Consider the following 12,288-nt stretch of genomic DNA (forward strand, 5'->3'; position numbering starts at 1 on the left):
CATCAACACAGATTTTCTGTGAACGTTTGGGCAGGCATTGTTGGTGATGTCTTGATTTGGCCCCATGTTCTTCCACCTACACTCAATGGAGCACGTTATCATGATTTCATACGGGATACTCTACCTGTACTGCTAGAACATGTGCCTTTACAAGTACGACACAACATGTGGTTCGTGCACGATGGAGCTGCACATTTCAGTCGAAGTGTTTGTACGCTTCTCAACAACAGATTCGGTGACCGATGGGTTGGTAGAGGCAGACCAATTCCATGGCCTCCACGCTCTCCTGACCTCAACCCTCTTGACTTTCATTTATGGGGGCATTTGAAATCTCTTGTCTACGCAACCCCAGTACCAAATGTAGAGACTCTTCGTGCTCGTATTGTGGACGGCTGTGATACAATACGCCATTCTCCAGGGCTGCATCAGCGCTTCAGGGATTCCATGTGACGGAGGGTGGATGCATGTATCCTCGCTAACGGAGGACATTTTGAACATTTCCTATAACAAAGTGTTTGCAGTCATGCTGGTACGTTCTGTTGCTGTGTGTTTCCATTCCACGATTAATGTGATTTGAAGAGAAGTAATAAAATGAGCTCTAACATGGAAAGTAAACGTTTCTGGACACATGTCCACATAACATATTTTCTTTCTTTGTGTGTGAGGAATGTTTCCTGAAAGTTTGGCTGTACCTTTTTGTAACACCCTGTATAGTGGAGTTTTTCATTCTCCTAAAAGTTATCATATTTTAAGATGGAAGCTTCTTTGTCAACTAATGCCAAGAGAAAGGTGACTACTGCTGCTTTGGGAACTGTGGTGAAGAGCAGTGGGTCCCATTTTCCTCACAAATCATTGCAGCTTTCACTGTAACTCTGTGTATAAGCCCTTACAAGATACAACTAGGTGGGCCAGTTGGACCAATATTTTTTAAGGAGACACAGAGCCCATTGTCCCAAGGATTGGCAGGTTAATATATTTAGTGATGAACACATTTGAGGAATTCCTGAGTTATCTTTTCAATTACGACTGTGTATCGTATCTATTCACGTAAACAATGGAATGGTTCCATAATTTTGAGCCGGCCGAGGTGGCCATGCGGTTAAAGGCGCTGCAGTCTGGAACCGCAAGACCGCTACGGTCGCAGGTTCGAATCCTGCCTCGGGCATGGATGTTTGTGATGTCCTTAGGTTAGTTAGGTTTAACTAGTTCTAAGTTCTAGGGGACTAATGACCTCAGCAGTTGAGTCCCATAGTGCTCAGAGCCATTTTGAACCATAATTTTGCTTTTACTGTTAGTGTTCATTTATTTTCATGGCTGCTTTGTAATGTTAATTTTCTATTTTGTTCTCCCACAGTGTGGTGCAGCGTGACAGTTTGCAATTCTTAATTGCTTTTTGGTTGTTTTCCCTTCACAGCTTCCCTGCCCAAGATCCAGATGTGGCAAGTAAAGCTGCTAGACGTGACGACCTGTCTAGTAGGAGTGAAGAAATAGGACAAAATGTGACTTGTGACAGCAGTCAAATGGACTTCAGAATGAGTGACAGATATTTGAACACAGAAATAAAGCTTCCGGAAGCAAGGGAAAGGATAACAGTTGCCAAGAATAATACATCAAATTACCTCATCAAGAACAGAGAACAGGACGCTCTGTCAGAATTTTATTTAGTAAGTTCTTGTTATAGCAAATGTTTAAAACAATCTGTGCAAGAAAATAAAAATTCCAACTCTGGAAAGGAAATGGACAATCAACAGTTCAGAAATGATAATAATTTAATAGACAGATCAGATGTTAATGAAATGCAGTATGTAACATCAGAAGTAAACAAGTCACAGGAGCCTGAAGAAAAACATCATGCTGATAGCAACTTCAGGGAAGTCAGTCTCCCATGTGAGGCACTGGAAGTTATCGTTTCGTGTGAGGCTAATGCTTCTTGCAGCAATATACAAAGACAGCCGACACCAAATGTTGTTCATGGCTCCTGTTCAGTTACAAACACAGCTCAAGATTGTCTTCCTGTCGTACAAGGTACTGAACAGCACACACCATCAGTGGACAGAGCCCTAAATGTACCTTCAGTAACGTTAAGTGTCGGAGACTGTGCTGCAGCAGCATGTGGTGCACTTGTCCGCCCAGCTGTGCAGTGTATCACAGAGTGTTCTCAATCAGCAAAGACTGCCAGAGACTTCACATCAACAAGAGAAAGTGCTAAAATCAGAATGACCATTGATGGTAGGGTGGGAGATGCAGGTATTGCTTCAACTTTCTGTACTAGATCACAAACTTCAAAGGGTGATTCTTTCAATAATGAAACTGCAGTTCATTCGGAAACATTATACTCCACAGCAGTGAAAATGAGGAGTAGAACTGAAAAACAAGAAGTTATGGTACTTGGGATTCAAGAAGAGAAACTAACATCACCAGCAAAAAACAAGTGTAAGGAGATAGAGAATCTCATCATTTCCAAGGCTGAAAGGTAAGTAAGATGCCATGGTTGTATCTTTATTCTAAACTGTGGTTAACATGGAAGATAAAAACTGAAATGCAAGATACTTGTAGAATTCAGACTTGACACATATAGTGGTTAATGCTACGGAAATGGAATCTGACTCCTTCTTCTTCTTCTTTTTTTTCTCCTCTTCTTCTTCTGATTTCCATACATTAAGCATTTGCCTTTTGCAGTGCACACATATTCATTAAACCTGATTGATCCACCCCAACTGGTTTATTTTGAGAGGTAGTCTCCTGTTAATAATGGCTTCATTGAGTCCGCTCCCTAATTTAAATATATTCTATTTGTTCCTAATATTGTCATGATTCCATCTGATCAGCTGTGTCAGAAAAGATTCCTTGTTTGTACCTGTAAATACTCTTTGACGCAAACAAGTTTTCTTCCTTTTTTTGAGAACATGATTGCTAATACTTGAAGTGCATAGTTTTCCTTTTTTTCCCATATGTTGCAAGATTTTCTACCTTAGCATCTCTACTCTTGTCGAATATTTTAAATACAGTATTGTCAAACTAAATAAGTTAAAATGTTTGCTAACACCTCTTTCTGAATAATAAATATACAAGCAAATTCAGTTAATCTTCAGATTTATTTCTTCTGGAATCATAAACGTAGTGTCTGTGTCACAGAGTATAGGAGCATTGTAAGAGTGTAACTTAACTGAACCAAAAACTACATTCAGTCAACTCATACAGAATTATAACACTCTCATTAGTACTTTCAATGACCCTGCAGGACATCAGTTTCTTTTGAGTTGGTATGTAGATGGCTTCTCTATCTAGATTGACAATGGCTGCAATGTGGTTAGCGACCTGCTATCCCCATAGCCTCTGCATCTATCACTGACCGCACCTCAGTGCGTAGTTTTCTGCATACCATAAGCAAATAAAATAACATACTGTATCAGAACAAACTCAGACAGTTTAAACACTGTTTAAAGCTTGGTAGTGTACCTGTTCATAAAAACAAGTAGGTATAATATGAACACGTACCCCCCCCCCCCCCCTCCACACACACACACAAAACACACACACACACACCCACACACACACACACACACACACCAGCTAATGGTTAAAACAAACAAAAATGTAAAATCACCTTTCTGCTACTCACGGTGTTAGAAGTCCTTTGCTGATCCCACTCTAGAGTTATAGCCCCTTTTTCAGTTCCTACTCCAATTACATTGCCTCTCCTATTTCTGACTTTTATGTCACCTATGTCTGATAACACTCACATTGCCAATAATGATTTGTGTACACATTCCAACAGTTCTGCAGTGTGCTCCTCCCAGCTAAATTTACTATCAAGTTTTAATCCCAAGAATTTAACACTGTCGGCATCTCTTTTCTGTGCTTCTTCATACTGTGCGTGTAAACCTCTTACATGTTCTGAACTGCATGCAATGTGTCTTTTCAAAGTTAAATGACAGTAATTAGGCTATATACTATTTATTAACATCCATGAAAATAATATTGGCTGCTCTTTTCAAAACTATGCTCGATTTGCTGTATGCACAGTAACTGTCTCATCTGTGGGGGAGGGGAGGGGGCTGGAACTTCTACATCTGGTGATGTAACTGATGAGATGTCATTGATGTACAAAAGAAAAAGCAGTGGTCCAAGATGGACCCTTGTGGGACACAACATTTAATTACTTCTTGATATGATAATGACTGATAGCTTAATTAATCGGTCTTTTGTACTGGTGTCTATTGTTTCCTGTTTGTGATATGTGAACAGTTTTGCAGCATTGCCAGTGACGAACCACTTTTTTATTTATTTAAAACGGAGTTAATTCATGCAGTAAATTCCTTAGACAAATCACAGAAAATATCTGCTGCTTGTAATTTATTACCTAATGAATTAAGCAAATTCTCACTGTATGTATGAATAGTGTTTTCAGTTTTGGAAACCTTCAGAAATCTGAACTACGCCTTGCACAGATGTTACTTGTGGTCAGGTATATATAAACTTTTCTAAAATTTTCGAGAATGCTGGCAGAAGTGAAACTGGTCTGTAGTTTGATGCCATTTCTTATCCCCTTTCTTGAAATTAGGTTTAATGATAGCATATTTCAACCAATCAGGAAATATCCAGTGATAAGAATACCCTTTAAAAAATTTCGTTGGTATTTCATCATAACCACTAGTGTCCTTTGATTTTAAATTTTTTGTGATGGATGTTATGTCTTTTGGTGAAGTGAGTGCAGTAGTTCATGTAACTGAAGTTACATGTAAAGGCTGGTTTCAGGTATTGTAGGATAGTATTTACTAACCCTGAAAATCACATGCTATAAGTAATGGATATAAAGCACTTGTTAAAGAGATTTGACACACTACACCCAACTGTTAGCAACCTATCACCCACTCTTAAAGCTAGCAACTCCTGTTCCTTTCTAGTTCCACCAGTCTCCTCTTTCACTCCCATATTGCTTTTATTTTGTTGCCATATGTTGCTATCTTATTTTCATAATGCACTTGCTTAGATGTCTGGATTACTTTCTGTAATATTCTGCCGTATTTCTTGTATTGAGCTAAATCATTGGCATTGGAGCTGTTCTTTGCTAACAGATTGTGTCAGGGCAACACTGAAATACTACTTTAGTATTTCTTCTTTTTCATTCCTGATCGTGCTGCCCTTCGATTTTTCTCTTGTACTTCATCTGTACTTCCATTACAAGGAAAGCTACAACACTATTTTAACTTTCACCAAATAACATAAGAACTCCAGTTTTAATTAATAACACAAGCAAATAAAAATAACAACCCCATACAACATCTGCAGTTTTCCCTTAGTTGCGAGTATATTTGGTGGTAAGAACACATAGTAATCGGCACCAATCTTCTGGAGTGCTGTGTATCAACACATATCACTCCACACCTTCTTGCATAAGACCGTGCGCGCGCGCGCGCGCGCGCACACACACACACACACACACACACACACACACACACACACACACACACACACACACCAATTTTATTGTAAATACAACTCTATGAACACTGTTATATTACAGTGGTAGTAGCAACTGTCTTTATGTTGGGAATGATCAGCTTCCCATTTGCACACATTATTGTTTTATCCTGACAGCCACTAGAAAATTAATGTCAACTGCATTATAGTCAAAGTAATGTGCCTGTACATTTGCATATAGCGTAATTTTCACCAGTATTTGAACCATAATGGCAAGTACACTATAGTTGGAATAATGCACCTTTGCATCTAAGGTTGACTTGCAATGACGAATAATTGAACAGTAATAGCCACTATATTATTGCTTGCTATTTGCATTCGTGTACAAGAAAGAGTCTTAAAAATTAGACCCATAATGAGTAAAGTAATAGACACTGGCTACGCCTCCATTTCAGAAAGAGTTTTATTTTAATTGGGTGAAACTACATTCTGAATATTAAGAAATCTTAAACTTTCACATAGTGTTAATACCATGATTCCTTTATCTTCTTAACCTCTATTATTTTCATCACACAAATCAGACACACTTCAATTTCAAATATTTTCCTATTTATTTATCTTTCTTAACAATCTACAAATCAGATAAGCTTGGTTCTGTTCTGCACAATATTGGAGTAGGTATCAAAAATTTAATTACTAGTAAAATTAAATTGTTCATCCCCCACCACCACCACCACCTCATTCCTCAGATACACATCCCCCTTTTCTCTACAGAGGTGGTGTCACTCTATCCCACACCTTATTACAAGTGTAGGTCCTCTTTTCTTGGTTCTCTACTCAGTATCCTAACACACTACTACTGAGACACTCTTACTCCTAACTTGCAGATGGGAAAATTAAAATACCTGGTTGCTTGTATAAAAACATTATATGGCAAAAGTGAAGCTGTGAAGGCAGGTTGTGAGTCGTGCTTTGATAACTCAAGTCACTACAGCACTTGATCGTGAAAGGCAGTTCGAGTCCCAGTCCAGTATATGGTTTTAATCCACAGGAAGTTTCCAATCAGTGCACATTCTGCTGCAGAGTGAACATTCATTCTTGAAACATTGTTTCAGTCTTCCAAGTACCCTTCGATATCAGTCTAACCAGCAATTCTTATTATTATTTCCTTGTTATAAAATTCTATTAGCATGACATAAATATCTTCCTAGTAATCATCTGAACATGTTATTGCTGCTTTCATGTTACTAGTGAAATATTTGTATTATTAATTGTAGAGAGAAAGAAAGAGCTTTTCTCACAGGGAATATTAATATTATGAGGAAATAAAATAATTTTTTACAGTTTTCCTGATAGTTGGATTTAACATCTCTTACTGTATTTTCACAAGTCACATAGCTGGGACTATTACTGACATCCAGTAAAGAAGTTTTTCTTTTCCTTGGAGATGGTAGACTTTGCTGTTCTTCTAATAGTGATTTAATGCTGTGTGCAATTCTAATACAAGATAATCGAACTTTTTAGCTGTGGCTTATTCTCTCGTGTCGCTGATTAATATTTGCATACTGTTTTTTAAATAACTCAGAGAGACAATATTTCAAACTTGCTTGAAGTATATTTTAATAAAATGTACAAATTTTGTCATGAATTATTCAGGAAGACACTCCTTAATGTGTAGCTCATTTGAGAACACACAACAGATAACAGAAAGTGAAAGAAGATTGAAAATGTTCATTTTAATTAAGATTCCTTTGACCTCTTCAGTGATATTATGTCTTAACTCTCTTGTACATCGTCATACATCATAATTACAGATTGTCAAGTAAATTTGTTTTCATCATCAATCCTTGTACCATTTGTCACTAAAAATTATCATCTCACTTCTCCCGAACATATGTTACATCATCTATGGCGCCACACAATGGTACAACCAAAAATCTCTGTAGTTGTCGATGACAGCAGACACTAGTTGGATATCTCATTGAACAACTGGAATTACAAATTTTTGCATGTATGATCAAAAAGCCATGAAACATTAACATGGGTTTCAAGTTAGTTTTTATTTGTGCAATGTACAGTTTTGACTTTCTTACATCCTTGACTACCACGGTGGGTTAGGATCCTGATCTAGAGATATAACTCCTTTATTATTGGACAAAGGATAGGTATTAGGGTGTCAGGACATGTTTTACATCTTTTCTTTATTATTTCCTCATGTCTGCCCATTGAAAGTTAATACTGAAATTCTGCAAAAGTTCAAGATTTACAAGCAACAATTATAAAACATTTAAGAGTAAGTAAAGTTTACTGTTTTTAGGATTCCATTCCTCAGTCAATAAAAATGGAACCTTATAGAATTGCTTTGTTGTCCATCTGACTGTTAAAAACCCTTTTTCTCAGGAACAGCTTCCCATATTGAGTTGAAATTTATGTCACATTCTGAGGTCTGTGGTCCCTTGGTGGTATAAAAAATTGAAGCTTCTAAGTCAGTGCAATAAAAAGATTTGACCATTTATGTCACATATTTTAATCAAAATTTTAAACATGGCTGAAGCAGCAACTGTTAAAAATCTTCACGGTAAATGACAACAGCCAAACAGTTGCAGGATAAAGATTTATTGAAATCCTTGACCACAGTTTCGGTATATCTAAATATACCTTCATCAAAAGCAAAAATACACTAAAATCACATCCTGCAGTGGAGATGCATAAAACAGTCGTGCCAAAGCATCACCAGTAGTTAAAATTAAAATATCACCTCCATCTGCACAGCATATTTATGAAGAGATGGGTGATGCGAATGCAGCATACTGATAGTATGCCGCGTTCGCATCGACCATCTCTTCATAATTATGCTTTACAGGTGGAGGTGATATTTTAATACTGTCAGTATGCCTCATTTGCATCGACCATCTCTTCTTAATTATGCTGTACAGATGGAGGTGATATTTTAATTTTAACTACTAGTGACACCTTTGGCACGATTGTTTTATTCACCTCCACTGCAGGATGTGATTTTAGTGTATTTTTGCTTCTGATGAAGGTATATTTAGATATAACGAAACCGTGGTCAAGGATTTCAATAAATCTTTATCCTGCAACTGTTTGACTGTTATCATTTACCGTGGACATATTCTAATACCCGCAAACTCACTCATCAAACCCTATAGGGTATTTCTTATTGGCCTATAATCATGAAATTTTGCAAGAAGCAAGGTTTCACAGTCCAAGTAAAGGAAAAATACAAAAATTGTTAATTTGCAGTTGTATCACAAGGGAAAAAAAAGTTGTTTTGTCATTTGTTAACCAATATGAAATGTGAGATTAAAACAGCCAGTAGTTCTACATTCAGGCTGACTGGGTCGCAAAGTTAATAGTCAAACTTAAGGCCAAGAATGACTATTGCTCACACAATGCACTTCAGAATTTATTCATCATCAGATATCCAAGAGTGGTTGGTTGGTTTTGGGGAAGGAGACCAAACAGCGAGGTCATCGGTCTCATCGGATTAGGGAAGGACGGGGAAGGAAGTCGGCCGTGCCCTTTGAAAGGAACCATCCCGGCATTTGCCTGGAGCGATTTTAGGGAAATCACGGAAAACCTAAATCAGGATGGCCGGACGCGGGATTGAACCGTTGTCCTCCCGAATGCGAGTCCAGTGTCTAACCACTGCACCACCTCACCAAGAGTGATTACAGCATGTAGATATTGTGTTTCAAACTGTGTGTATAAGAAGCATTCACAGACAGTTTGAAATGCCGTCTCTACGTGCAGCAATTGCTCCTGGATATTTGATGATGGTTAAATACCGAAACGCATCATATAATCAATAAAGTCATTCCTTCCCTGAAGTTTGAGTTTAAACATTGCGACATAGTCTGCCTTAATGCAGAACTTCTGGTTATTATAATAATGGTTGCTTATCTCCTGCATGACTTTGTCACAATTGTATGACTGAAATTAAAACATCCACAGAAGTCTTTTAATCTGTGGGACCAATATCTTGCCAGTATCAATGTCAATAAGAAGCAAAGATGATCAAGGTTATTGATTCCCAGAATGGATGAACTGCCTCTATACATAATAAAGTTTATGTTTAATCGTAACCCTCAGCACGTGAGTCTTACTCAGACTTGAACAGTTTTTTGCTTTATTCCTTGTAGGAGAGTGTTTTCTATAGAAAATTACCTGTTAGTTATTTCTTAGTGAGTGACTTCATAAAATTCATAAAATTTCATTGGTTCATCTGCCATGTGTGCAACAGCCCAATATGAACCCAGCAGCCAGCCGGAGTGGCCGTGCGGTTCTAGGCGCTACAGCCTGGAAGCGAGCGACGGTTGCAGGTTCGAATCCTGCCTCGGGCATGGATGTGTGTGATGTCCTTAGGTTAGTTAGGTTTAATTAGTTTTAAGTTCTAGGCGACTGATGACCTCAGAAGTTAAGTCGCATAGTGCTCAGAGCCATTTGAACCATTTTTGAACTCAGCACACAGGACCCTCAGTCTCGCTTAGGTTTACTTGTTTATTGTATGTGATACATAGCATATTGATGTGTTCTATACTTATGAGACTTTGTACTGTTCCATACTTCATTCGTTGTTATTGTGAATGTCTTAATGTAGAAGCAGAATAAAAATTATTTGGCAGGAATTCCGATATCTGTGGTATTTTGCTCTGCATGTTTCATTTCATGAATCAATATATCGTAAAAAATTCTTAAATCTCTTGTAGAGCAGCAGCAGGCTTTCACTGACTAGCAGCATGCTCTCTCCAAGGCAATAAACAGTTTGGCAGCCTTGTTGGTGCCCCATGTTTCACTGCCATTGAAGCAACCTTCACCATTTCCTCCATAAGATGACTCTGAGAAGATCGGGGCCCATATGAAAAATGCCTTCGCCCATATTTTCAAGCTTTTCGAGTCACTAACGTCAGTTGGTGTAAGGCTTTATTTTTGTCACAGATTTCTCCTATGTTTATCGCCTTTCGTGTCAGCTAGCTCCTCCTCAGGAACCTGCCAGTTCCTCTTTTGGTTAAATGTGTCAATTGCTCTCTAATTATCATTGCAAATGTACTCTTGTTATTGCTGCTCACATTGAGTTCTACCATTCTCAGAAACAGCCGTAACAGTCTACATAGTTTGTGCTTTGGGCTTAGCCATCATTGCGTCTGTTACTGAGGCACACTGTGACTCATACCCTGACTCAATGGTTTGTGATGCTACTACACGCTTGCCCCCTGATAGTTAAGTTCGTGAACGTGCTGTACAATGTGAAAATCCACCTTTCACAAATGTCCTGAATATTGCTCAGTCTTTTGAAGTATTGAGGGCAACAGGAAATCAGATAGAAGCATGGTGTGAAGTAGCCGCCGCTGCTTCCTTCTCCTCCTCATACACCATCAGTTAGCTCTCACAGGTGGGGGGAGCGGCATCGCAGCTGTGAAACCACAGTCTCCATGCTAAGCAGCAGTGTCACAACAGCGGTCTCTTACTCCTCTTCCGTTGTGCTTTGTTCAAAATAAGCAGACCACATGTGCTAAGCGCTGGGTAATGTGCAACCATTGTCTCTCTGTGGAATTTCGAACCTCCTTCACAAGACATGAACATGGATGTGAACAGCATTTCCCAAGTAGCTCCAAACAAATTCTACATTGACATGACTCTATATGTGTGACAGTCAAGATGTTAGAAATGCAAGTTTACGTGGGCACAGAAGTGAATTTGTTTAATTCTTAAACCTTTGTGGATCTTGGATCACCGGCATTTTCCCCCGTCTCTCATAGGTCGGTGAGTTTCAACCAACAACAAATTTCTATACTGGGACAGTTTTCTACGTACATAGTGTTCAGAGCAGTTATTTGGCCTTTGAGATTTCTAATAGTGGATGGTGCCAACAATGAAAACCTAATTTGTTTAGATGCCTTCAAACTTTTTGGATTCTCTATTTCTGATGAAGTGCATCTGGTATCGGATCAAGTTGCATACCAGCAACTGGACACACTCTGCTCAGAATATTCCTCCTCGTTTCTGGACAGTTTAGAGTATGCTACCGATTTCAAGGCACACATTACAGTGAAACCAATAGTGCACCCCCATTTTTTTCCCGCGGCTTCCCATTCCCAGTAGCTTTACAAGAGCAAGTCATATTGGAACTAAATCAACATAAGTCTTTGGGTGTTATCACACATGTCTCCTCGAGTGAATTATCTAGTTTATTGGTAATTGTCAAAAACATAACAGCAACCCTCAGCTCTGGTGATTTAAAGTGTCTTATAAATTCACAGTCTATTACTGCCACCTTTCCCTTATCCCATCTAGATAAACTCCTAGCACAGCTTTCCAGGGGTCATTATTTCTCCAAAATATACTTGTCAAAAGGCTCTGGATAATGAGTTCAAATGTGTTCTAGTTGTTAATGCTCCCTTCACGTTATACCAGTACTAGCGCCCGCCGTTCAGCATGGCTAGTGCCCCTGCCATTTTCCAAGAATTTTTGAAGCAACTCATGGCTTCTATGTGGGGGTGCATTAACTACCTGGATGATATTGTGATCGCAGGTTCTTCAACAGATGGATATTTATATAATTTTTTCAGCTGTCCGTCATCTATCTCAGTTTTGAAGTCTCGCAAGCTGGCACCAAGCCTATATGCCAGCGTGTCGATGCCATTACATCTTTGCCACATCCTACCAATGTCAGTGTTGCAAGCCTTTCTCGGAAAGGCCACACATTTCCATGAGTTTCTTCCTTGTGTAGCCACTTTGGCCCAGCCATTCATGCTTTCTTACATAAAGATGTTCCTTTTCACTGGTCACACACCTACAAGCATACTTTTACTCTATTAGGGTCAAAATTGCACTTGGCATCTT

The 12,288-nt window shown here is 38.7% G+C and overlaps 1 protein-coding gene across 3 annotated transcripts in view; it reads left to right on the forward strand.

The window, feature by feature from the left end:
• Positions 1-12,288, forward strand: part of LOC124612921 — a 271,212-nt gene that overhangs the window by 164,968 nt on the left and 93,956 nt on the right. For 2 of the 3 annotated variants that reach the window (XM_047141411.1, XM_047141412.1), the window contains one exon: positions 1,415-2,473. In XM_047141411.1, the coding sequence (XP_046997367.1) occupies positions 1,415-2,473 (1,059 nt within the window). The remainder of the gene's footprint in view (positions 1-1,414; positions 2,474-12,288) is intronic. The other variant, XM_047141413.1, reaches the window with a different exon arrangement.

This window comes from Schistocerca americana, chromosome 4, assembly GCF_021461395.2.
Source record: "Schistocerca americana isolate TAMUIC-IGC-003095 chromosome 4, iqSchAmer2.1, whole genome shotgun sequence".
In the NCBI taxonomy this organism is placed as follows: domain Eukaryota; kingdom Metazoa; phylum Arthropoda; class Insecta; order Orthoptera; family Acrididae; genus Schistocerca; species Schistocerca americana.